Source organism: Coturnix japonica, chromosome 3, assembly GCF_001577835.2.
Source record: "Coturnix japonica isolate 7356 chromosome 3, Coturnix japonica 2.1, whole genome shotgun sequence".
Lineage (NCBI taxonomy): Eukaryota > Metazoa > Chordata > Aves > Galliformes > Phasianidae > Coturnix > Coturnix japonica.
Genome location: NC_029518.1, coordinates 72,945,341 through 72,970,603, shown reverse-complemented (window position 1 = coordinate 72,970,603; position 25,263 = coordinate 72,945,341). Strand labels below are relative to the sequence as shown.

Genomic DNA, 25,263 nt, shown 5'->3' with positions numbered 1-25,263 from the left:
CCTGAAGGAGTTCTTGAAAGTTCTTGAGCAGAGGCTTTGACTGGGTGAACTGATTAGCTAATCCCACAGTGTCTGGGTTATGCAGGCGCTTTCTGTGATAAGAGCCTGATAGGGGAACCCAGAATTGCCAAGGGAATGACCTTGGGAGTGACTCATCCCAAGGTCAATGTTATGGTGAGGGTTTTTTGGTTTGTTTTACTTCTTTTTTTTCTCCTTACTGACCAATCCATTTTGATCTTGTTGTGCTAGGGCAAGTTTAGGTTGGATATTAGGAAGAACTTCTTTACAGAATGGGTAGTTAGGTACTGGAATAGGCTCCCCAGGGAGGTGGTTGAATCGCCATCCCTGGTTGTGTTTAAGAGCCGTTTGGATGTGGTGCTCAGGGATATGATTTAGTGTAGGGTTGTTAGAGTTAGGGTACTATGGTTAGGCTGCGGTTGGACTTGATGATCTTCAAGGTCTTTTCCAACCTGGGTAATTCTATGATTCTATGATACTATGATCTGACAGCTGACTGTAAGTTTAACCCTTTCTGAGCTAATTGAGGTTCAGGATGGATTTTATGTAGAGGTTCTTCACCAAGAGACCTCCATAACTCCAATGCTTGTTTTTTCATATTTTTTTTAACAATAATGTGAAATCTTTGATATTTAGCATAGTGCTATGTATATGAAATTTCCAACTGAGAATAAAGCAATCTTTAAAGATTATTATCTGAGAATAGTTTTGTTTGTTTTTTTCTTATTTTTGGATATTTCTTTCTGTTTACATGTTGTGGGGCAGCCTCAAAACTGAGGTGAGATTTGCCAGAAAAGTATCTTCCTGTACCCAGGGGTCTAATATGAACTGCTGCATCAAATGCAGCTGCAGAAACAGCAAATCAGTGTAGAAAGGTAGTGTTCATGACTTCAATTTAGCCTGATTATTTCTGATTTCCTGCTTTTTTACCCAAGAGAATGGCATGGAACTGGAACAGACTTCCCAGGGCATATGCCCAAGCTGCAGGAGTTCAAGGAGTGTTTGGACCATTCTCTCAACTATAGGGTTTGAATTTTGGGTGTTGCTGTGTGGAGCCAGAGGCTGGACTCAATGATTCCTTGAGTCCCTTCCAACTCAGAGTATTATATGATTGTATAGATGATTATATAAGGCCAGAGATTCCCTCCTTAGCACTGAATGCACTGCCCAGGGAGGTGGTGGAGTCACCGATCGTGGGAGTGTTCAAGAAACGTTTGCATGTTGTGTTGAGGGATATGATTTAAATGGGAAGTATTGGCGATGGTGGGACTGGATGATCTTCTAGGTCTTTTCCAACCTTGATAATTTTGTGATTCTGTGAATGAAAACAGAGATTTATAGGTTGTTATTCTTACTATAACTTCGGTACCAGATGTGTTTTCCTGAAAGATTCTTCTTTCAGTTCCCACTGATATATTTTGACATTAGGAGCTAGGATTAGCTTGATGAATTCTTTCTGCTCTTGTCATGGTCTTGTCTTGTAATTTCCAGCCTAAGAAAATTTCTGGTTTAGTTCTTAACCTTTTTCTACCTAGTCTGTAGTGTCATTTCTGTGCTGATGTGAGCAAAAATATTGTTGATATCACAGTAGCTGCCAGTATGCTTTTAATGGAATGCATTCACAGTTGCTTGTCTTTGGTATGATACTTCCTGAAAGCAACAGCTTGCCTTGCAATTTTTGCTAATGCTCACTTGGCAAATCTCTAGCAGCAGCATCCAGTGTGTAATATTCTAGGAGTTTTTTATACACTGGCTTGTGAGAGAGCAGCTTTCCATTTAGAGAGGTGTGGGAAACTGGAATTGATTCCTGCAATTCCTGCTTTTTGTCCTGGAAATCATCTCTTTCCATTATCATAAAAGAAGAAGCAAAAGAAAGGAGATAAATGTGGTTAGGTCCTGGAACAGGCTGCCCAGGGAGGTTGTGGATGCCCCGTCCTTGGAGGTGTTCAAGACCAGATTGGACGGGGCCCTGGGCAACCTGGTCTAGTAAATGTGTATGTTTGATGGCCCTGCCAGGCAGGGGGGTTGGAACTACATGATCCTTGAGGTCCCTTCCAATCTGGGTCATTCTGTGATTCTGTAAATAAGCTGTTTATTCTCTGTGAAATCTTTATAAAATTCATTGTTTCCAGAAATACGCATCAACATTAGCCATGAATTATCTGGTTTCAAGATTCCGGTAGAATTACTTCTCCAAATATTGCGTTTTTTGTTATGTTTCTGAAGAAAACCAACTTCAAAAACAGTGCTGCTTTGTGGGGTTTTTGTTGTTGTTTGGTTGTTCTTTGTTGGTTTTTTCTTTTGAGCAGCAGTTCTATGAGGGTTTTTTGCACAAAAGTAATTCCCTTTTCCCAGAGTAAGTCTGTAGAAGTCTGTAGAGAATCACAGAATCACAGAATTATCAAGGTTGGAAAAGACCTAGAAGATCATCTAGTCCAACCATTACCAATACTTCCCAGCTAAATCATATTCATCAACACAACATCCAAACGTTTCTTGAACACTACCATGGTCAGTGACTCCACCACCTCCCTGGGCAGTGCATTCCAATGCCTGACTACCCTTTCCTAGAAGTTTTAAGAGGAAGAAACCCATTCAAATACAAATTTCATTGCTTAATGCTGTGTTGTGAGGACTGATGTGGATTGCTGTTAAGTGTATTGATAGCTGGGTTTTAAAGCAGAGCTAGAATGGTTTATATGATTTATTTATTTACTACTCAACTACAAGGGTTGAGAACTTGGAATATTCAGAAAGAACTTCCTAATTTCATGGACTTTTAGTAATGTAGACATGTCCTTTCGGTACTGGATTTTCAGAGGATGTATGGATTTATGAATTTAATTATTTACTTTGCTAATGAAGAGGTATGGACCAAGACGTATGAAGTGCAGGGTCATAAAGCATCAGTGGTCAAGCAGCCGACTGATTCTTTGTTGTATGAGTGGAAATAAACAGCATGATAGGAAAAAGGTATTGATGTTGCTTCTGTAATGATAAATAGCATGTGGACAGTCACAAAGCACTCAAATACTGTTCCCTGCCCCATACCTTCTTGCAGCTTTCTTGAATGTAATTTGTGAGAAAACGCTTGTACTGACATAACATATTACAAAGCAGAAAGCTGGTATTGCCTTTCCCTTTTATAAAAGCAGGTGAATCAGAAAGATTTTGCAAAGAGCTCCCCAGAGAACTCAAAATGAGAAAGAAGCAATAAAATCCACTTGTAAGAATTTCTGTCTGCCTTAATCTGTAGCTCTGCTCTGCAGATAAACTTTGTAAGAATGGAGCTTGATGTGTGGCTTGAGTGATACCTGGGTGAAACTTACATTTAAGAAGATGAGAATCTGGGGAGCGTATTTCAAGTTCAAAGCCAAAGTTCTTTGATCCTTAAAAGTTACTACATAACTCTTCTTTCTGTGTGATTCTATGTATTTCATTTTATGCACAGCTTTGATGGCAGCTCAATTACTGGCATGGTTCTGTGTTTGCAAAATATTTCCTTTGATGTAGTAGGCAAAAGAGCCTTACAGGAGTTTGTTGTCCCACAGCAGTGTAGATTCTTTTTGGGGAGGGATTAACATGCTTTTTCTGTGGAATTCTTAACTGTTTATGAATAAGTCATATTGAAATGTATTTTACAAGGCAGAAAGTATGCAAAAATACTGTTTGTATATTTAATGATATAGATATCTAATGGTATATTTAGTATAAGTTAGTTTCTAAGGTCTTGCTCTGTCATCAATTTATGATTTGACTAATTGTTTTTGCATGGGTAGAGCAGGAATCTAATGGTTCAGGTGGGGAACACTAATTCAGAGCATGGCTCTAGATGGATCCCAAGGAGTTCCTGTCCTCTTGCCCTTTGTGCTCATGCTTCAAGGTGTGACCGGTGTGTATCTGAATGGACGGCATGCAAGGAATGTACAGGAATTCTTCATGTGTTTCAGAGGCATTAGGAAGGTGGAAAAAATGTTTAGAAGGCATCTCTTTTTCTAAATGCCTCTGTTGGTTGCATAAATACATCATGTTAGATGACTTACTGTCTAAATTTGAGGAGGAAATCATCAGCTTAGTGGTATCTGATGAGCTGGTGAAAGGGTGGCACAAAATGCCTCAATGAATTCCGTGCTGTTACTATTTCACAGATGTTCAACACAACTTATTGTAGGTCTTAATTTGTAGTTTCTTGGATAAAAAGATTTTAAAAACTAGGATGATGGAGATTTTTTTAGTGTTAGGGCCAGAAGAAAAGCATCATTATTTTTTTAATGCTGAAAGTGATACTTTTTTCAAGGAGGCAATCAGCGAATTTGTCTAAGTTGTATGTGAACATGTGAGTTCTTATTTTGAGTTGAAAGGATTAACTTTACAGTTGTTGATGATAATAATTGAAGAAAAGACGCCTTTACTTGAGGCTGAGTCTGCATTTTGTTAGCAGAAAGACCTTTCTGCAGGTGTGGTATATTGTGGACTTAAAACCAAAGTATAGCAGCACTAGGTATCCAAAACTGGAGGCTAGCAATATCCTCAAGTGTTTGTATTTTCAGAATTGAGACTTTTTGATCAAGAAATCATGTGTTGGGCTTAAACTAATATAACCCCATTCTTCAGCCATAGGGTTTCAGTAATTTTTCTTCTTTTATTTTCTCTCGTAGGATTCTTAGCATTTTCACTTCTGTTTTAGTTGAGATAACATTGCTATTTAATATGTTGTAGTATAAGCTTGTTTGAACTGTTTTCCGTAATTGTTATCAAACCCTATGCTTGTTGTTAGTACTGAAGCGCAGCTCATGTATGTTTTATCCTCACATTGTAGACAGCTACTTATATTTCTTCTGTTGCCCTTGATTGATTTTTGGATTGTGGTAGAAATAAGATAATTGGTCTCACTGTTAAAAGGTTTTCAAAGGTAAGGAAAGCATGTATGATTTGCTTTAATGTAATGCATGAATGTGCGGAAGAACTTCTTTACGGTGAGGATGACGGAGCACTGGAACAGGCTGCCCAGGGAGGTGGTGGAGTCTCCTTCTCTGGAGACATTCAAGACCCGCCTGGACGCCTACCTGTGCGACATGGTGTAGGGAGCCTGCTTTGGCAGGGGGGTTGGACTCCATGATCTCTAGAGGTCCCTTCCAACCCCTACAATTCTGTGATTCTGTGTGATTCTGTGATTTAATAAAATTATGGTGAAGGTTTTGTTTTGTTTTGTTTGTTTGTTATAGAAGTCAAAGGCAGAAGAGAAAATCAAATCTGGTATTTGAAAATATCGAAACTGGCGCTGGCTTTTGCCATTATTCGCTCCAAGCCACCAGGAAAGAGCTGCAAAGAATACACTGAGCACCTTGCCAAAATTGTATCTGAGCAAGATTTTGACTACAAATCAAAAGTTACAGCACTAGAAGCTGAAGTTTTTAGATTACGTCAGGAGCTTCTTTTGAACAAGATCTGTCAGAGAGTCTGCTTGGAAAATGGTAAGTTTCTGAAATTGTTTCTGACAATCCACCATGCTGCAGTAGCAAGAAATAAAATAGCTTTCATATTGCCTGCTCTGTTTCTTGTATGTGAATACTGCATTTTGAAGTGTACGTCTTCCTGGCTTTCCAGAAACCCTAAGGTTGTAGGTCAGTTATATCAGTTGTGGTGAGATTTTGCTTGAAAATTTAACACTTTGCCAGAACTTACATTTTAGCTCTCAAAAATCAATGTGTCATATGGAATAATTCCAGAAAAATACAAATACTACTGTAGATATGTTATTTAAAAGTATTACTTATTCAAAATATTATGAAGATGTACTTCTCCTAAGATTAAGGTCTGAGGGAGGTAGTCTTGCTCAGCTTGTAGAAGAGAAGGTTCTAGGGAGGCCTCCTTGTGGCCTTCCAGTACTTAAAGGGAACTTAAATCAGTCTTCCGTTTCTATTGTTTATTGATTTATTTCTTACATGGGCTAATAGTGATAGTGAGGGAGAATGTTTTTCTGCTAAAAGAGAGAAGATTTAGATTAGATGTTAGAACGTTTTTACTTAGTTGATAGTGAGACATTGACACAGGTTGCCCAGAAAAGCTGTAGAGGCCCCATCCCTGAAGGTGTTCAAGGCCAGGTTGGATTGAGTCTCGGGCAGCCTGATCCAGTTGTTGGCAACTGGGTCAGAAGGGAGTTTGGAACAAGATAATCTTCGAGGTCCCTCCCAACCCAAACCATTCAGTAATTCTGTGGTACTGGAATGCTTTTATACTGAAACTGTGCCCTCTTTATTGCCTTGTGAAAAGATTGAAAAGATTTCTAGACTATAAATTTAATTGGGAGGAATAATGTATAAGACTTTACTGAGAAATTTTACTACTTCTTTTTTTTATCACTAGACCTTTCTCTCTAGAAAAATGATTTACTAACTATTCATATTTAGTTATTCTTTGTATGCCTCTTTTCTTTAAGTTACTCCAAACATGAAGAGTAGTTGTGGTGAGATCAGCGGAACGTGTTGGTAGACTACAGATTAAACCAGTTTACACTGCTGATAAACTTTTTAGCTAGAAAACATTTTGACATTTTAAATATTTATTGTTGTTCACATCAGCCCCTCCTATCTCATTTTCTGTCCAAGATGAGTAGGACATTCATATTTCTTCAGAAGAGCTTTCCTTAACATTAAAAGTTCCCAGCTTTTGGAGTCTAACTTTGATATGTTTGTCTTTTATGGTGTTTCCTTTGACTGATTGACTCTTCCCCCTCTCTCTCCCCTCTCCCCAACATTACTATGGCATGTAAATTTTTTTGATAATGAGATTGAGCCATCTGTTCTCTTGGAAGATATTCTTCATTGGATATGTAACTGCTGAGTGAGCATTCACAGTTACCGTTAAACTGGAGACGTGCTCAGTCTGTTACTTCTGAGTAAAGAAAGATCATTACTGATATCTAATGGGGTACCAGTTGGTAAGTTCTGTTCATTCTGCCGTTGCTCTAGTTGATTTGTATTAAGAGCAGAACACCCAAGGCTGCAATTTAAAGGAAGATGGTTGTAGAGGCAAAACCTGCCTGAAATAAGGGACACTCTACTACTGAAATTTTCTGCTCTGGAAAAATAAAATTCTTCTCTGTTGTGCTTGTCTTGAGATGTTCAAGTTTTTGGGTAGAAACCAGAAGGTGCCTAGTACGGAGATAGAAAGGCACAAGGAGCTTGACTGCATTTTGGAAAGTAAGCAGTATAAACGGGGCTCCATCCTGTTCGCCTGAAGGTTACTGTATAGACACTAAGTTTTCTACCTAAGGTAGCAGAGAAGTTCTCCTTGGGGCTGTGAGTAGATAGGATTGTTCCTAGAGCCAGGTGTCTGTACACCATGGATTTTCTTCTGCCTTCATTTGTTTCTACAGCCATGTATTTTTGGTTGGCTTTCCACCTAAAACAGTGCAACCTTTTAGAAGAATTCAAATACTCAGCTTTTCTTTGGCTCTCTTGTCTTCTGTTTAACAATTCTATTAATACAAAAATAACAGAGTTTCACAAAATCTGTCACCTGAAAAACTTGCACAGTAAGCATCAGATACTGCTTGTCTCCTGCTGCCAATTCAGAGCTAAAGAGTTTGTCTTTCAGCCAAGGTTCACCTTGCAGCTGAATCTTCCCTGCTCTCTGTTCTGAATAATAATAATAGATTTTTCAAAGGCTTCAGGAATTATTAGAGATGGCCTATGGAATTTTATTTCCTTCTTGTGGGAAACTTGTGAGCTCCTTGAAACTGTGGTGTTGTTTTCTTCGTGTAAAGATAAACATGGTGTGGATGTACAAGCATGCGAAGAAGAAAGCAAAAAATACCTATTTTTGAAGCCATATTATCTGAATTGTTTTTATCCAACCTTGCTGGAGACCCTAAGAAGTGTGAGTATCCTTGATGAAGGGGAGAAACATGATTGAGGTAACTTTAATGTGCTGTTTATGGAGTTGCTGTAGTATACGTTCACTCATGCTGTGTGGAAACTTCATGTTTGCTTCATGTGCAGTTGTCGTTCTGAATGCAAGGACTTTGGTATCCCTTTCATATGGGGGTACCTTGTCTGTATGTCAGCCATCCAAGAAGCAAACCTTTTTGTGGAGAGACTGTGACAGGCTGGACTAATGGGACCTCATGCAGTCCAGCAAGAAGTGCTAAGTCCTGTACTTTGGGAGAAACAACTCCAGGTACCTGGACATTCTGGGAGCCACCCAGCTGGAAAGCAGCTTGGCAAAAAAGGACCTGGGTTTCCTGGTGAACTCCACATTGAATGTCAGCCAGCAATAAGCTCTTGCTGCAAAGAAAGTTAATAGTATCCTGGGCTACATTAGGCCAAGTATTGACATGGAAGTGATCCTTCCTCTCTGTTTAGTACTGCTGACACCACATATCTCGGGTGCTGAGTCCAGCTGTGGGCTCTACAATACAAGAGGGACATAGACAGGAGTGAATCCAACAGAAGGCTACCAGGATGATGAAGGAACCAGAGCATCTCACCTATAGGAAGAGGCTGAGAGAGCTGCTCAGCCTGGAGAAAACTCAGATCATCAGTGTATAGAGGCATCTGAAAGGAGGGTGTAAAGAGAACAAATAAAGGCTATTTTCAGTGGTGCTCAGTGCCAGGTCAAGCGGTGATAGACATAAACTGGAATAAAGAAGGTTCCTTCTGAATGTGTCTTAGTTTCAACTAAGATGGAATGTTTTGGTTGTTTTATTTTTATTTTTTATTTATTTTTTTAAGTGTGTCTGGTAAGATGCTATGTTTTAGTTCCAGAAGAAAAACAATGTTGATAACACACGCACTTATAGTTGATTGAAATTTGATATAGAGAAGGAGGCACTACTGAAGAATGGGAACAAAACATTTGAGCTTACTGTTGTCTCTTTGCTTTGGAGCTGCATGAAAAGACAAAAGGTCTTACAAAGAATTGATTGATTTATTCACAGGTTGAAGCACCTGTCATCTGAAGCAAAATTCCTTAACCATGATCAATTCATCATATCAACAATAGTATTGTCTCTTGGCAGCTCTGATGAAAAGATCTAGAAAAGCTTCAGCTGTTACTCCAGAAGGCATTAATGGAATACTCAGCCCTTTTTGCTCAGCAAATATTTGGGGAATGACAATTTAGAGGAGATAGATATGTTGTTTTGATTGTTTTAGGCTGATAGGCTTGACAGATTCTAAGTTAGTTATCAAGGGTATATTAGCAAAACTTGTGCATATCTTCTGTTTTCCTTATCTTCACCATCAATCTTGGTTTATATTATTCCATTCTTGTGCAGGGGACAGGAATTTACTGAACTGGTTGCTTCTCTAATAAAAATTAATAATCAGGGTTTTTTTTTCCTCTATTTTTTTTAGTATTATTTTACTAATCCTTTCTTGTGTCACTTATAGCAGGTCTTCATCTCCCCTCCTGTGTTTTTAACTTCAGCAGTAGTATGTGGTTACCAGCCCATTTTTCCATGATGTGCCTGTGTATGAAGGTAGAAACTGAACTCTGATTCACTGTATGCGAGTACGTGACTGATTTATTCAGCTGCGTCTTGAGGCTGTATTTCACTTTTCATGATTTTCTCCCCTGAATTCTGCTTACTGTGCCAAGACTTTTGCAGTAGCTTTTAGCTCTTCTGTAAATAAGAAATGGAGACAAAAAACATCTTGTATCCCTTGCTTTAACTTTTTAACTTACGATGTTTCTTGAGGTATTTAGCTGTACCTGTGGAAAAAAGAAGCAGTTTTCTTTGTAGATTAGTATGAATGAAGATGCTTCAGTCTCCTTTCTACTTGCTGTAAGTTAAGAATTTCTGCAAAAGCAGGAGCATATAGAATTAGAACAAACTAGACCTGAAGTAAAAACTGAAACTTTACCGAACTCCATGTAAGTATGCTTGTTTTGAGACAGAGTCCTGCTGTATCTTCCCTTTCTGCTTCCCTGTTAGTCAGGGATTGTCAATTAGGTTAATTCAGAAAGGTCAGACCAAAACATTTGCAGGTTTATTAGTGAATATATCTGCAGTCTTGGAAAGAAATGCTTCTCTTCAGTGGCGCATCTTTGGCTTCTTTCCCTAAATTACTTCTTCTAATGTGAGAAGATTCCCTGTTGGGCAGAAGTCAGTGCTTAGTTTGATATTGCTATGGAAAAAATATATATTGCCTTTTGTCTCATGCTTGGGGATGTTGTATTTCTACATAAAGAGATTTTTTTTCTTTCCTCCCCTGCAACAAAGGTGGCCTTCTGTCTGTACAGATCCATGAGGGAAGCCCAGTCTACCTAAGCACCATGTCAGCACTTCCTCTAATGCAAACAGTACTTCAGTAATGAACAGTCAGTTGACATCAGTGTATTTTAATGCTTCTACCAGCAGTACTAATGCAAGCGGGCAGCACAGCACGTTGTGTCTTGCAACCACAAAAACATTTTGTTTTTTTTTAAGGAAGGGAAAAAACAGATATGATGTGATAACATTGGGGTTAAAATGTGTTTAGTGTAGAATGTGGCTCTTGGAATACTATGGACAGATGTGTTCCCTGTAATTGTAATGACACAATAAGGAACTTAATGAAAGCTGAGGCCTTCTCAGAATAATTAAATAAGTGAATTTGCAATCTGGAAGAAGCCCCAGCTGGGACATAATCATTCACTGAAATTTTGGAGTTCTGCTCCTTCCATGTATAGCAGGTCTGTTTGGGTTGTAGAATTTTCTCTTTGTAAGCAGATGCTGTCTGTCTTGTCAGCTGAAATTGCTGCAGCTGTCCTAAACACATAGTTGGAGCAATGGGACCCAAGGAACATCCTTTGCTGTCCAAATTTCTATATAACAAACTCCTTTAGAGGTGAAAAAACCCTGTTATGCCAGCAATCCAAAGAGTTTGTGGTTATAACGTACATTTCTTGTATTTATCAAGTTCCTGATAAAGTGCACGATAATATTTAGGACTGAGGCTTGTGAAAGCAAGTGGAATTCATAATTCCTTTCTTTTGGTAAACAGAATGATAGTTCTGGGAAAAACAAAATGCATATAGTAAAAACTAGTTTAAAAGTGTTGCCATGGTAATTGGAATTCTCTTGCTTGTATGTCTACTGTGGAGAGCTAAGAATTAGATTGTTCTCATGAAAGACAGTCTTGGAACGGCTGAGGTTGGAAAGGACCTATGGAAGTCATCTAGCCTGACCTGCACAAGCAGGGCCATCAAGAAACACTTTCTCAGGACTATGTCCAGGTAACTTCTGAGTATTCCCAAGGAAGATACAGCCTCTCTGGGCAATCTTAGCTTAACTGAAACTTAACTTTCAATTCCTCAATTAGCTCTTTTTTTGTTTTGGGGAGGGTTAGGTGGGTATATACACATAAATGCCAAACATTGACATTATTTTTTTAAAAATATGTTGTTTGAAATGTATAAGCCAAGCGATTTCTTAAGGAGAGTACTTCATTTCAGCCTTGTAAGAATAACTGGAGCTATATTCCAGTTAATAAAGTTGCAGGCAGAGGATTGCTATGTGCACTGGCTGATGCTTGTCACTTAGAGAAGCTGAGTTTGTTTGTAGATACAAGCTATTTAATAAGACCTAATATTGTAGTTCAGACTGGTAGTCTTCATGGGTAACATGGAGCATGTCAACCTAAAATACCTTACCTTTTAACAGAAGAGTTTTCTTTTCTGAACTGTTATAAACTCCACAGAAATGCAGAAGTGTTGAAAGCAGATCTTCTAAAAATTGCTCCTTATAAGAATCCTGGAAGTTTTTTATTACTATTATTTCAAACTGTTCAAATAATAATAGCTTGAATATGCGAGAGATCTGGAGAAAATTTACTTTGATGCATACAGAATTATACCTTGGTTCCAGATCAGGACAATGTTTTATTAATTTGCAGATTTCCAGTGGTCTTTTCATTTTTCTTACATCTGCCACCTTCAAGCCTGTCCTGTGAGAGAATGTCTTCCACCACCATTCTTTTATTACAAATGCTGCCTTTCATATTTATCATTGGGTAGGAAGGACTATGACCATTCCTTTGTCTCTTCTGAGCTTTAAGAATCTTTATGACAGCATTGCTGGCTGCAAGTACTCAACCAACAAATGGTTTTCCTGCAGCTGATCTCCCTTTTATGTCCATGTGTTGTGATGTCTGTGTTAAGGTAACTATTCTGAAGTGTCAGAATTTGTTTCAGGGGTGGGGTGGATTCTTGTTCAGAGAAGCTGAAAACTCCACTTTCTTTGATGGTGAGACTCGTTGGCATCACACTCCCATGATAAAAGCCACTGTGCCCCTGTGGTCTAGGAGCAATATCTGCATTTGAGTTCTAACATATTTCACAGGGTTCCTTCAACCTCACTTACATACTGTTCGCAGTATAGAAGTCACACCCTTGTTCCTTGAACAACTGTTGATTTTCACATCAGATGGTTTCCACAGTGGTGGATATGTGTAGAAGGGTGCCAGTTCTTCAACCTTTGCACCCCAAGGCTTTTATTGTGTTTGCATCTTGGTTTATCTGGTGAGCACACAATTGTGGTTGTCAGATCAGGATTATAATGTGCAGAGGAGCTGAAGTCCTAAATGGAAACTGTAAGTGTAAATATATCACTAGTATGATGTGACATTTATAAGGAGACTATAAAATTATTCATGAACAAATATTCCATTACGTATATATAACAGCATCATAAAATTTTGTGATTAGTGTATAATGCTCGGTATTTTTTATTTCTTTAGTATTTTTATAGTCACAATTTCTTGAAATTACCATTGAAGGATTGTTAGTACTGTGAGACAGGCTTAATACCATTCCTTTTTTATACTTGCTAACTACATAGTGTGAACATCAAGACTGTTTTCACATTTAAATGATAGGTGAGTATAACGTGATTAGTTTTCCTCCTTAAAAGAAATAAGTGATGTTTAGACATTTTGAGGGAAATCAGGAATCGTATTTCCTGTTGGGGAATTTATTTATGTATTTTAAATATAGCTTCTCGTTGCTTTCCATGTGACCGGAAAAAATAAATCACTGAACATTTTTAAAGTGTTTTCTGTTATCAGTTGAAGTGGGGGCTTACTGTAACACTGATTTCTGAAAGCTGATCATGGCAGAGAAGTTTCCTATTTCAATGAATAGGAAGTGAGGCACAAAGGCAATATTGTCTCTTGCTGGTCAGAATATTTTGTTATATATGCTACATCTTTGGTTTTGGGATGGTTTTAGTTTGGTTCCTACAGATATTTATGCATCACTATTTTCTTTTTAGTTTTTCCTTCTTTCTTCCTTCTTATTATTTATTTATTTATTTTTCCTTTATGATAGTCAAAAAATGAACATGTTTTTTCCACATGCTTCTGTGCTTTGCTTCTTTGGAATCCTGGAGTTGCATCCCTGTGAACAATTTCCATGTTATCCCATAGGATTAAGAACTGAACAAAATATTCATTAGTGATTCTCATTAGGAGTAGATGGGTTCCCTAGAAGAGCTTCTTTAGCAGCAGGAAAAAGAATTTTCAAGTTGTTTTTTTGTGGAATGTTGCTCAAAGCAACAGGGAAAGGGAGTTGGACTCGATCTCTAGAGGTCCCTTCCAACCCCTACGATTCTGTGAAGAAGACAAGAAGGTCTGATACCTGTTTTTGTTACTCAAACCATGCCAAGTTTGCTCTTCTTGTTTGTTTGAGTTTGATTTGCAGGGCATCTGGAAACTGTTAATAATATCTGAAATGGTAGGCCCCACTTCTGCCTTCTGGAAATGCCAGTTGATTTCCCTGCAGTTAGACCTTTCATTGTGAGTCAATTGGTACCTGTTCTGTTTTGACTTTGAATGTTAAAGGGGCATACAAGTAAAATACATTTATAAAAAATGGTTCATATTAGTTATAGGAAAGACTTTCTGAACTCTGAAGGTGGTTGGATATGGAAGAGGTTTCCTAGCAAGGTGGTTGCTGTCCCAGACCTGTCAGTGTTCAGGAGACATTTGGTCAATGCCCTCAATAACATGCTGTAAATTTTCTTATTAGCCCTGAAGTGGTCAGGCAGTTGGACTCAATAATCTTCATTCCCTGAAAAAAAACACAAGTTTTCTATCAATCAAAAGTAGTGCTATTAAGATTGAAACTCAGTATCAGAGTATATTTTTATTGACTGAAGTAACAGTCAGGATTGAATTTGAAATTGTATACTTAATTAAGTCTTTAGAAACTTTTAAATAATAGTTTTTCAGTAGTGTACAGTGCTGTGGACTGCTGTTGTGTGATGTTTTTAATGTTAAAAATGCTTGTTAATTTGTTATGGATGCTTTGAAACGTGTCATGTTAATATGGTGTTTCTTATGTGTACTTGCCAAACCATCTATATTTTTTAAAATTCATTTGGGAATCCAGACTCAGAAATGTGCATTATCACTTGTGGAAAATGTAAACAGTAAAATTGAATAAGACTGTGTGTGGCTGTGCTTTAGTAAATGGAGCACAGCAAGAGGTGGAGCAGATAGGGCTGTGGTTTTATCTTGTATCACTGAGATGATCACGTGTGTTGTTCTTCCACTTCACTGCTCTAATGTCTCTTGCATGTTTTAACAGTAATCTTTTGCCATAGGCAGGATGTAGCACAGTGAGAGCCTCTGAGTGTCATCTGTCCCTGTGCCCTGAGGCACCAAATTGCAAACATCTAAGATGAAATAAAATGGTAGAGGTTGTACACTGCTGTATGGAAAATGATTTCTTAGAGCGCAAATGTAATAAATGCCATCTGAAATACAGTTTGTGTGTTTTTGAAGAAGATAGTGTAAAATAGAGTTAAGGTTTTTGAGTATTTTTCTTCGATAAATAGTAAGAAGTTCAAGTGTAATATTCTGTTCAACTTTGACTTTGTTAGAATTCCTTACCTGGCTTAGTGCAAAAAAGTGTGGGTAAAGGAGAAAATCTTATTTAATGCAGTTACAGCCATAAGTCCTTGCTATTTTTAAAGCACCCTGAATTCACGATAATAGAAGTAGTGAAAAATGTTTTGGAAGGCAGAAATTTGCATGTATTTCCTTTCCTGGGAGTCAGATGTGGTATAGATATCTGTCTGCTTAAATTTTCTATGTAATTTCCACTTCAGTTACCCTGTGAACCATCAGAAATCACAAACTCAGAATTGTAATTCATGCTACTATCTCCATGAAACATCTGGTTCGCAAATAAATGTTACTTCCTAAAAGTTTTGACTTGAAAAACATCACCTTCTGCAGCAGCTAAATGTCATGGGAAGTTCTTGGGCAGCAAGCACATATGATGTGATTTTGCGTGGAAGCAAAAGGAAGACAAAATTTGGCTTTTTTTTTTGTTTGTTTGGTTGGTTGGTTGGTTTTTTTGTTTGTTTGTTTTTGGTTGTTTGCTTTTATATTTTAACTACACGTAAATGTAACTTTCACATTTGTATTTCAGGAAAACCAGGTGCCTCTGCTGAAACTCTTCTGGATGAGGAACGTTTGAATCCTATGAGTTACTCAAGCCAGCTACAGGACTCTGGATGTGATGTGTCTGATGACTACGCATTTGAATCTTTAGGAATAGCTTCTGATATCCAAGAACTTGAGCACAGTGTCAACACATCTAAACGTTGGTTGGAAATAGTTCCTCCATTGAATCTCTGCTGTGCTAGCAAGGAGGAATCTTTGACTGTTCCAGTGCAGTTTTTTCAACATCTGCTTGAAATAAGAAAGCTGTCAGAAGGAGGAATGCTGCAAGCAGACTTCACAGAGCTTGAGAATGATTCTTTCACTATATGCAATTCAGTATCTCAGCTGCTCGATGGTCTAACTGTTTTTTACAACAGTCCTGAGTTACCAGTTTCAAGTTTTCTTACTGAGGCAGTTTGTGTTTTGATCAGATTAGTAACTGACGCTAAATTATCTAATCATGTTCTGAAGAAGTGTTTCAGGAAGCTGGAAGAATTTATGAAAAATCTAATTCAGATTATTTTAAGAAACAGCAATGTCAATAGGGTAAGTTTTAAACATCTTCCTTCTTTTCTATACCACTTAAGTATTACGTGATATTCTTCTGATTTATTTAGTTTGTGTGTGTGTGTGATATGGTGGGTAAGTGCTGCAAAGCAGTAGGAAAATTTCTGCTTATGCACACAAATTCTTCTGGTCTACTCCTAATTATATGACTTTTAAACTATTAAAAAGGCAAATTAAAAGAAATTGGTAGATGAAAAGAGACAAAAGAAGGTTGTTTGTCCTGCTACTTGAGGATATAATGTATACTCAGAAAGTAACAACCATATAATTTTTATTATTATTCTTTTTAATGCACCTAGATAAAATGTTATTTTGCTTCTGATCACATCTCTAACTCTCTAGACATTTGCAGACTTGGGTTTAAAAGTAAATTAGCAAATGAGTAAAGAATACAGGGATGGATGGCACATCCCTGGCACATTAAGCAAGTAGGACTAAGCTGCATTTTGTCTGTATTCATCTCTTCCACTTACATGGAACTGTTGTTCCATGCATCTTCTTGTTAGTTTCTTCTTTGGACAAAATATCCATTGATTTTCTTCACAGAACTTCTCCTGCATGAGTTTCATTGTCTGTCTTAAGATTTTCAGGTTTTGTTTTGACTTTTAGAGTAACTATAAACAGACAAGGTGGTGGAATTGTTTGAGCATTAGATGTCTCAGTGTGGTGTCCACATACACATACCTACACTCCCGTGATAATAAATGTAGTTTGTATTCATGGAACCTGAGGAACGCTGACTGGGTCTTATGTGTCTCTTGTAGGATGAGCTCTCAAGTTGCCCTGAGCAAAATGAGAGGTTAGACACCTGCTATGTCTGTAGATACAGATATGCATTTGTTGTAATTTAAAGTGAATCTTCACGTCACTGTGTGTGTACCTCAGAATGTAAATATAAAAAAAACAAAGCCAACAACCAAGAAACAAAAACCAACAATGTTACCAAATTGAAGCGGGAAGGGGACACGGATTTAACTGGATTTTGGTTGAAGGTAGAAAAATTAAAGCATTCAGAAATAAATGTGTTCTATTGAAGCTTTTAAGGTAGACTGGAGTCTTATGTCTCTAACACAAGGGTGCTTTACCTTTCAGTATCACTGTAGTGTGATACTTATTTTTTCTGTAGGTACATCCCTACTCTGTATCTCAAAAAGATGTCAGTGTGTGTAATGTTTTAGTCATGCAGGTGTGTCTCCTGTTTTCTATCTTAGACTAGACATAAGAAGAACTTTTTTTTTCAGAGAGTAGTCAGGCACTGGAATAGCCTGCCACAGGGAGGTATGGAGGTAGTGGAGTCACCATCACTGGCAGTGTTCAAGAAGTGTCTGGATAGGGAGCTAGGAGATATGGTTTAGGGGTTTTCTGTAGGTATGGTAAAGGGAGGACGGTTGGACTAAGTGATCTTATAGGTCCTTTCCAACCTTGTGGTTCTGTGATTCTGTGATCTTTTTGTTGATCACAAGATACAAACAGAAGGTGTGAGTTCTGTGAGGCCTTCTTTGTAGTTGATGTCCATTCTATCCATCTATTCTTTTCTTCCACTCAAGCTTGAATTTTATAAATAATAGAAAATAAAGTTAATTTTAGGCACGCAAATGAGAGGCTCTCCAGACAGGGGTTGTTTGTTGATTGGAGGAATCTAGGGGGAGAACAGTGTGCAAAGAGAAGGTAAGGGAAAGATATTACAGATTAAATGAGAGAAAATACCCTGATAGTTACAGATGTTTCAAGACTGCAAAGTGCTTTTAGAAATCATTCAGGAAGGGTGGAATATGCCCACATAATTTGCAAGTGGCATCTTTCCTCTGAATAACTTCACTAAACAGATGGCTTTTTATGAGATGTTTTATATCTTGCTTCTACCGCAATATTGACTGAACAGTCATTCATGTCAGCATTTAATACTTCAATCAAACAGCTTTCAAAGACTTGAAAAATTGTCTGGGACAATTAGAAATTATCAGGATTATCCCTTGATATCTAGGGAAATGGGGAAATGTGTGTGCTAATTGCAATGTTTATAAAGATTTCCTGAAAAAATCTGTATGTTTATTTCCACAGTTTTGATTTGTTTAAAATGAGCTAAAAATGGAGATAAACATGTAAATTCCAAATTAGTTCTGGAAGTTGTGCAAATAGTTCTTCACGTGCTGTGTAGCAGGTACCTCCCAGAGGCACTTGATGCTTCACTGTTAATCATCACTGTTTACACTCAAGTTGTGATTGAAACATCAAGATTATAGGTTTAAAATAAAGTAGCCATTAATTACAAGGCTGTCATCTGAAAAGAGTGGCAAACTATGAATTTTGGTTCCAGGAGGATGCTTAAATGCCGGCAGTATAAAATCATTTGGAACTGTGTTGAATCTAACCCTACTAGCTGTCAGAAAGCATTTGTACAGCCAGCTATGGGTGCAGCTGTTGGATCTGATGCAACTTTCCCTTTGCTATCTTTACCTATAAAACTGTCAGGATCTGTCATGGAGGACAAAGAGCTGTAAGAAGCACCTTCAAAAAGTGAACTAAGAACAAATGGCTGTGGGTTATGCTGAATGCCTCGTCTTCAAAAGCAATCTCAGCATTCTGCAGAGTGAATTAAACAACTTTAAAAACCTTTGAGAATTGTACAAAAGATAATTATTTCTACATTAGATGTAAAGAAAGAAAAACAGCAGTAAAATTACTTGCTTTAAGTAGTGAGTCCCATTGTTTGAGAGAATTCTAATTATAAAGCATTGGAAGTGCCTTAAGAGCCAGAAAGACATTTACCTTGAGCTTCTCTGCCTGGATTCAGTTGCATAAAGGTGTGCACTTTGGATAGAATGTTTCACCTGAAACTACAGATGGACATAAAACAAAGAAAATGCATCTTTCATTTTAGATAGAGAGGTAGAATAAAAAAAAAAAAAAAAAAAAAAAAGAAATATTACATAAAATATAAAACCATTTAAAATCAAAGAACTACAAAGAGAATTAACCTTTTGAATTTCCCTTTTGTATTTTCCTTTTCTTCCTCTGTGTACAACTGGCAAACTGTCTTTTTGCAAGGAGCCATCTGGAAGTATCTAGAAGAGTTCTTAAGTCACTGTTGCTAAGGATAATGCATGAATGTGCTGAGAATAAATCATCTGTTAGAAGACCTATCTTTGCTCTTTCTGCCAGCGTGATCATGGAGCCCTGTATTGCTGACACAGTAAAGCTTGTGAGCATCTTGTATCTAATTCTGGTACACATGAACTCTCACACTGTGAAATTTGTGACAGTCACTGATATCTTTGGATCAAGTTCTTATCACCAGATTGTGAATGTGCGACACAGAGACTCTTGGAGGTTCACGTGGATGTGTTGCTGTTTGTGTGTGTGTGTTACCTCTCAGTGTGTGAATTGTTCATTCAGTCACTCCTCTGTCAACAGCTAACTCAGTCCCCTTTCTCAGAGTCATATTGAATGAATGTACACCTTCCCTGCTTTTCGATCTGTCCAACTCCAAGATGAATTACTTACTTTATTTTCCATGATGCACTGGAACTAGGGCTCCTTTCTCCTGTTGCAGGAAAGTGCAACAGTCAGGGACACTGGGAATTCCAAACTCCTGCTGCGTTCAGAATACTGTTTGTTTCATGTTTCCAGGGAAGGTTTTGCACAGCTCCTTGGAGCAGGGCACTTCTGAGAGGACGCTAAATTCCTTTTACATGGAAAGCATGCTGAAGCCTGCCTGCAAATCTACTGTAGGGAATTTGAGCTGGCTATAATTTCATAGCATATGGAATTAGCTTTAAAGTCAAATCAATGCAACTTAAATGAAGTTACTTTGTACGTGTCTTATTTACATCCTTAGTATATACAGCTGTGCAGATCATCAAAACAGTTATTGGTAAGCAATTTAGAGTGTCGCTCAGTACTTTGGAGAGAGAAGAAAAATACTTTTTCACATTGCTGCCTTCAGTTGAACTGTGTTTAAGGCCATATAGTAGAGGCCATATACTGCCACAGGGTTCTGCGATACACAGGACTGATATGATGTGATCCCTGGTGATGTCAAACTACTTTATCAGCATCTTCACTGAAGTTCACTTCACTGGTTGTCTTTTAGGTGTTGCTGATAGTGTAATTTGAAGTGTAACTAATGCTTAAGTTGCACGCAAGGAGACCCTAGACTTAACCATGGGAGACCCGTGCTTGTTTGTTGGACCTCTTGTTTTAAGGACTGAATGAAATCACTGAAATAGAAGACAAAATTCTGCATTGCTTGAAGGATTCCAGACTACATGTGTGCTGTGTGGGATTCTCAGGCTATACTATTTTGTGGTGCTTGGTTTCTGTTCAACAAAAAACTCACCCATCTGCCCCCTCCCCCTCCACTCTCTTCCCCACCCTTCTAATCTCTTTAGAACCAGGCCCAGAAAGAAAAGAGCCCCGTTTCAGTGAACCATGATTGTTCGCTTCTTCTTTGCTCTATTTAACACATCAATACTGACTTCAAAAGATGCTGTCAAGAGTCATGAATTGCCGCACCATTTAACAAAATGAAAAAAAAATGTTATTTGCTCTTTCCTACCATTTCCTTTTTTATTTTTATTTTTTGCCCTTGTACTTTGAGAAATGGCTACTCTGCCTCTGGGTGGTAGAGTGGGTGGCTGTGAGTTCCCCCAGACAAGCAACTTCTGTCAGCAACTGCTGGGACAGAACTTGACTCCTCAGTTTACTTTGCCTGCTCCGAGGCAAATAATAATTCAAAGCAGTTACTCGTATCACCAGTAGATCTCAAGTATGAAACTAGTGAGCTTCAGTTTTCTGAAATTAATTGAGTTCAAAGGGGAGTATTGTGGCTCTTGAGACACAGTGCGTTTTGGTTGGCCAGAGAATTTCGCCTACATAGTGGAACAGCAGTTCATTTGCATGAATATTAGAATGCGTTGCTGGAATTTTATGGTCTACTAAGAGTCAATGTTTGAATCTCTTGATTGTTGAATTAATTTTTCTCAGCAATCTGTTGTCCTACGTGGAGAGCTATTTAAGTCAAATGGTAATCATAGTCCATTGTCTTGTAAATCGCTACAGTCTAAAGCAATCACCAGATTGACTGACTCATTTACTTCAGCAAAGTGGATCATAGGAGTAACTAAACAGGAGTGAATGAAATCAAATTTTATCTGACTCTGAGACTTTTGTCCACCTTCTCAGACATCCTCAGCTGATACACAGCATGAACAAAAGCTACAGTTTTTGAAGAGTTATGGGATGAAGTTAGCTGAATAGTTTTTTCAACCATTAGGATAAAGGTGGTATGTGTTTCTTTTGTGGTATCCAAAATGCCTGCATTGCAGTAAATCCACATTGAGGTTTTGGTTAGTTTTTTAAAATGTTTGTTATGTACTGTATAATAACAAGAACCGTGGAATTTCTTTGTTCTTTTGCCTGTTAGCTAATGAACCTTTTTTTTTCTGCTTAAATTTGTCATGCTTCTGTAGGAAATACGTATGTGTGCGTATGTGTAGGGTGTGTGTTTTTCTTTCTGTGATAGAAATGAAGTAACCTCTATAGAGCCTGTTCTCTCTAAAGCTTGTTCCAAAAGATATTCTTTGTGTAGCGTTCAGTGCTCAATTCTGCTGTGAAATCTGCAACCCTGAACAAGTTACCTGTTCTCTTAACACAGTATGTGCTAGATAGCTTTTGCTTCTAGTGGATTTAGTGGTGTTCAAAGTTGCTGGCACGTTGAGAGCAGAAGGGAGTGAGAGATTGAGAGAGAAACATCTGAAATCCATTTTCATTTTCAGAGATTGTCTGTGAATCCTAAACAACTAAATGAGACTTTGATTTGCATTCTTAAAATTCCTTAAGGGTGACCAGCTCACCCTATAGTTTTTAAAAGTTAAAAATGAAATATATATATATATATATATATATATATATATACATACACACACACACACATTTATGTGTGTACATACATGTATACATATATGTATATACATGTACATATATATATACACACATATTTATGTGATTTTATTCAGTATCTATTTCTAAGCAGCCTGCAGATTAAGAAAATGAATCCATAGCTCTTCTCTTTTGGCTGAGCTCTTGTTGCTTAGAGTCTTCTGCATCTTTTACTGTGGCACGGGCACCCAGCATCAGCAGGCAGATGGCAGTTCTGTGCACTAACAGTCTTCTGACCAGTGCTAGCTAAGAAGGGAGGATCAAGAGGAGAATTAATTTGCATTTTGCAGGCAGGGAAGACTTTGCATTTAGAGCTGCTTATAAATAATCAATAGGTTACTTACACTAGTTATTTTAAAAATGGGCAGCAGCATCAGCAGCAAACATTGACATGAGCTCTGCTCTGAGAATGTTGTTTGTTTAAGTGGGACTAATACTGTTTTCTTGTTGATGGTGTTTACTGGTCCCAGACTCTTGGTTGATTTAGGTGCATAGATGCCTGCTTCATGAATCACAGAAAAGGTGCAGATGTTCAAATATTGACCCCTGCCAATACAGCATTGCTTAAAGTAGTGATGAAAACACAGGATCTTGAAGGATTGTGAGTGTATTAAGTATTTAGCGGGATGTCTTTGTAGATCAGTTTCTTGTATGTAGTCCTCAGAGATACTCACAAATTGTACTCATAGATTCAAAATTGGAAATAAAAGATACATTTGTATCCCATTAAACTGAAGGGAAAAAAGTAAAATTGTAAGGTTAGAACAAAAGACTTGAAGATGGTGTTATTATGGCTGTAGAATTTCTAATATAGCGTGGTCTCTAATTGAGAGTGAAAGTTAAGAGGAAGTTATCTGGGTAGCGTTTTATTTCAGTAGCATACAAAGCTCTGTGTCACACTCTATCAAAAAGCTTTTCAGCCAAAGCTCACCAAAACAGTGCTGATGTACTGCAATATAAAAAAGAAACTAAGACGTTAGTTAGTAGTCCTAGCAGAGAAAATAAGATTTAGAAGAGTCTTAGAAGCATGGACAAGATTAGAAAGGGCTAAGTGCAGAGCAAGGGCTCACAACGAAGATTACAAAGCCAAGAATTGTAATAATGTAACATATTCCTATGTTTGGAGGACAGGAGAAATAGTGCAGTGTAAGCAGGGGGGGTTGATGAATGACAGAGACCAAAATAATGAAAGAAACTGCACGATGTTAAGATAAGGAATAGCGATGCTCTCTGTAAATAAGTGATTGGTAGTTGACCTTGATAATTTAGGCATGAAGGTTAGGGTGCGTGGGCTAAACAAAGTGCAAATGTAATATAAAGTCAAAGTCAAAAATACTGCTTTACTTGTATTGCTCCATAATTTGAGGTTACCTGTTTAATTATTTGCCTTTGTCTTATGTTGCCAAATATGCCAGTTGCTTGGAGGAAAAGTGGTGTTAATTGATGCGAAAGCTGTAAACTTCTGAAAAGAAGCTAAGGTTCAATTTTCATATTCATAATATATACTGAATCACGAAATTCAGGAAGCAATTATTTTGCTTGCATAAGAACTAACAATTTTGAAACCTTTTAATTTCAAAGCATATGAAAGTCTAACATATTCTAAACATGTAGTTCATATGTAAAGATTTTTATCCCAATTTTCTGGGGAGGCAAGCCTGAGTGCTGTTTGTCTTGATCACTCTTTTACTTACTAGTAACTTTTGAAAACGACCAGTTTGAAATTGCGTAAAAAGAGGAGTGAAAAGTCAAAAACACCTTCCAGTAGGTTTTAAAATTGACAGGCTGCAGGAGAGACCAAATCAATATGCTTGAGGCAAGCAGAAGCATTGATACTGTATATTCATTTTGGCAACGCACATCCTTCCCAGCCTGATAAAGGTTGCTGTGCATCATCAGGAACAAGGAGAGAGGGCGGGAGCTGGAGTGTGGAATGAGGGTTAGGAGCAAAGAGTCTACCAGACTCCATTATTTTCTTGTTTCTGGTATATTTTTTGTTTGTTTATTTGCAAACTTATTTTCTGGCTACTTCTAACTGAGAAATCCTGAACAGCGCAGGTTTTATTTCATCTATACCAACTCAAGGGATTAAAAGATTTCTGTTTTTTAATATTTGTTTGATAGATTTGAGAACCGAGGAAGTGTTTTATTTTTAATGAAACTGCATATTATTTGAACTATTACTACTCTGAATGCTTCTAGAGTTTAACTAGCAATGTCTGAACATCACTCTGAAGGATGAAGTCTTGCTTTTCTTCAATATTTACGAATCCTTATCTGATATAAATTTGGTGTGCTTTTAATATATACAGCCTCTGAGGAGAGTTTTTGGTTTTTTTTTTTATTCTTTCCTTTCCCCCTTTTTTAATGTACTAAGAGATGCACCAAAATGCAATATTGAATCTGTGCTCTTTAATAAATCACTAGCAGGTGGGATTTTTCAGAGGCATCAATACTCATATCTCAAGTTCCGTAAGTACCATCATTATAAAATCCCTATGTACTTCATTTAGTAGAGGCCTATGCTTTAAATTTGAAGATTCCCTATCACCTATTCCTACAGAATTCCTACTAGAAAATGGTAACTCTTGCCAAAGTAGAAGGAATATAGACTTTTTTTTGAAAGATTCTCTTTTGAGAGTGTTCTTTGGGAAGAGTAGCATAGAAAAACTACTTTATCAGACCTAAAGCAGACTGTGTTATTTGATTTCTGTCTCGGAATCATGGTTGAATCAATGAGTTTTGCCTGTCTAAGAAGCATGGAGTACTGAATAATGTCTAATGAAAGCTCATTAGTTTGTGAAGGTGTCTTCAGAGCACATTTTATCTCTTCATTCCTTTACTTGGGCTTGTTTTGCTTTTTTTTCTTCTAGAGATAGCTGCATGTGTTTTTTTATGGAACATTTAATTTTAACATTTTAATTTTGCAGATTTTCAAAGCTATACATACACATTTTCTGAATTTTCTTTAACATCAGGAATTTATTATTTATCTGTGTCAACATGAAGATTTGATGTTGATCATAAAAACTTGACTGTCGTTTATAATTTTCTTGTATTTAATTGGAGTTTACATGCTCAAAGCTGTGGTTAATAGCAAAGATTCACTAAAGTTTGGTTGTTATGATTGTGAATAGGAGATTATCTCATAATGGGCAAACGATAGCCAAGCTGATTGGTTGTATTAGGCTGGTAAATAGGCATTATATCAACTACTGAGCATTGTGGAATTAAATACTGATTAACTATTTCTACAGTGGAATTAGGAAATGGGTGAGAAGAGGAAGATGCCAGATTGCTG

General features: G+C 37.5%; 1 protein-coding gene across 2 annotated transcripts in view; it reads left to right on the top strand.

Moving 5' to 3' along the window:
• The window catches only part of MEI4 (meiotic double-stranded break formation protein 4), a 62,469-nt gene that overhangs the window by 5,001 nt on the left and 32,205 nt on the right, over positions 1 to 25,263 (top strand). For both annotated transcript variants that reach the window (XM_015859059.2, XM_015859060.2), the window contains exons 2-3: positions 5,244 to 5,492; positions 15,442 to 16,001. In XM_015859059.2, coding sequence (XP_015714545.1) covers positions 5,244 to 5,492; positions 15,442 to 16,001 — 809 coding nt within the window. The remainder of the gene's footprint in view (positions 1 to 5,243; positions 5,493 to 15,441; positions 16,002 to 25,263) is intronic.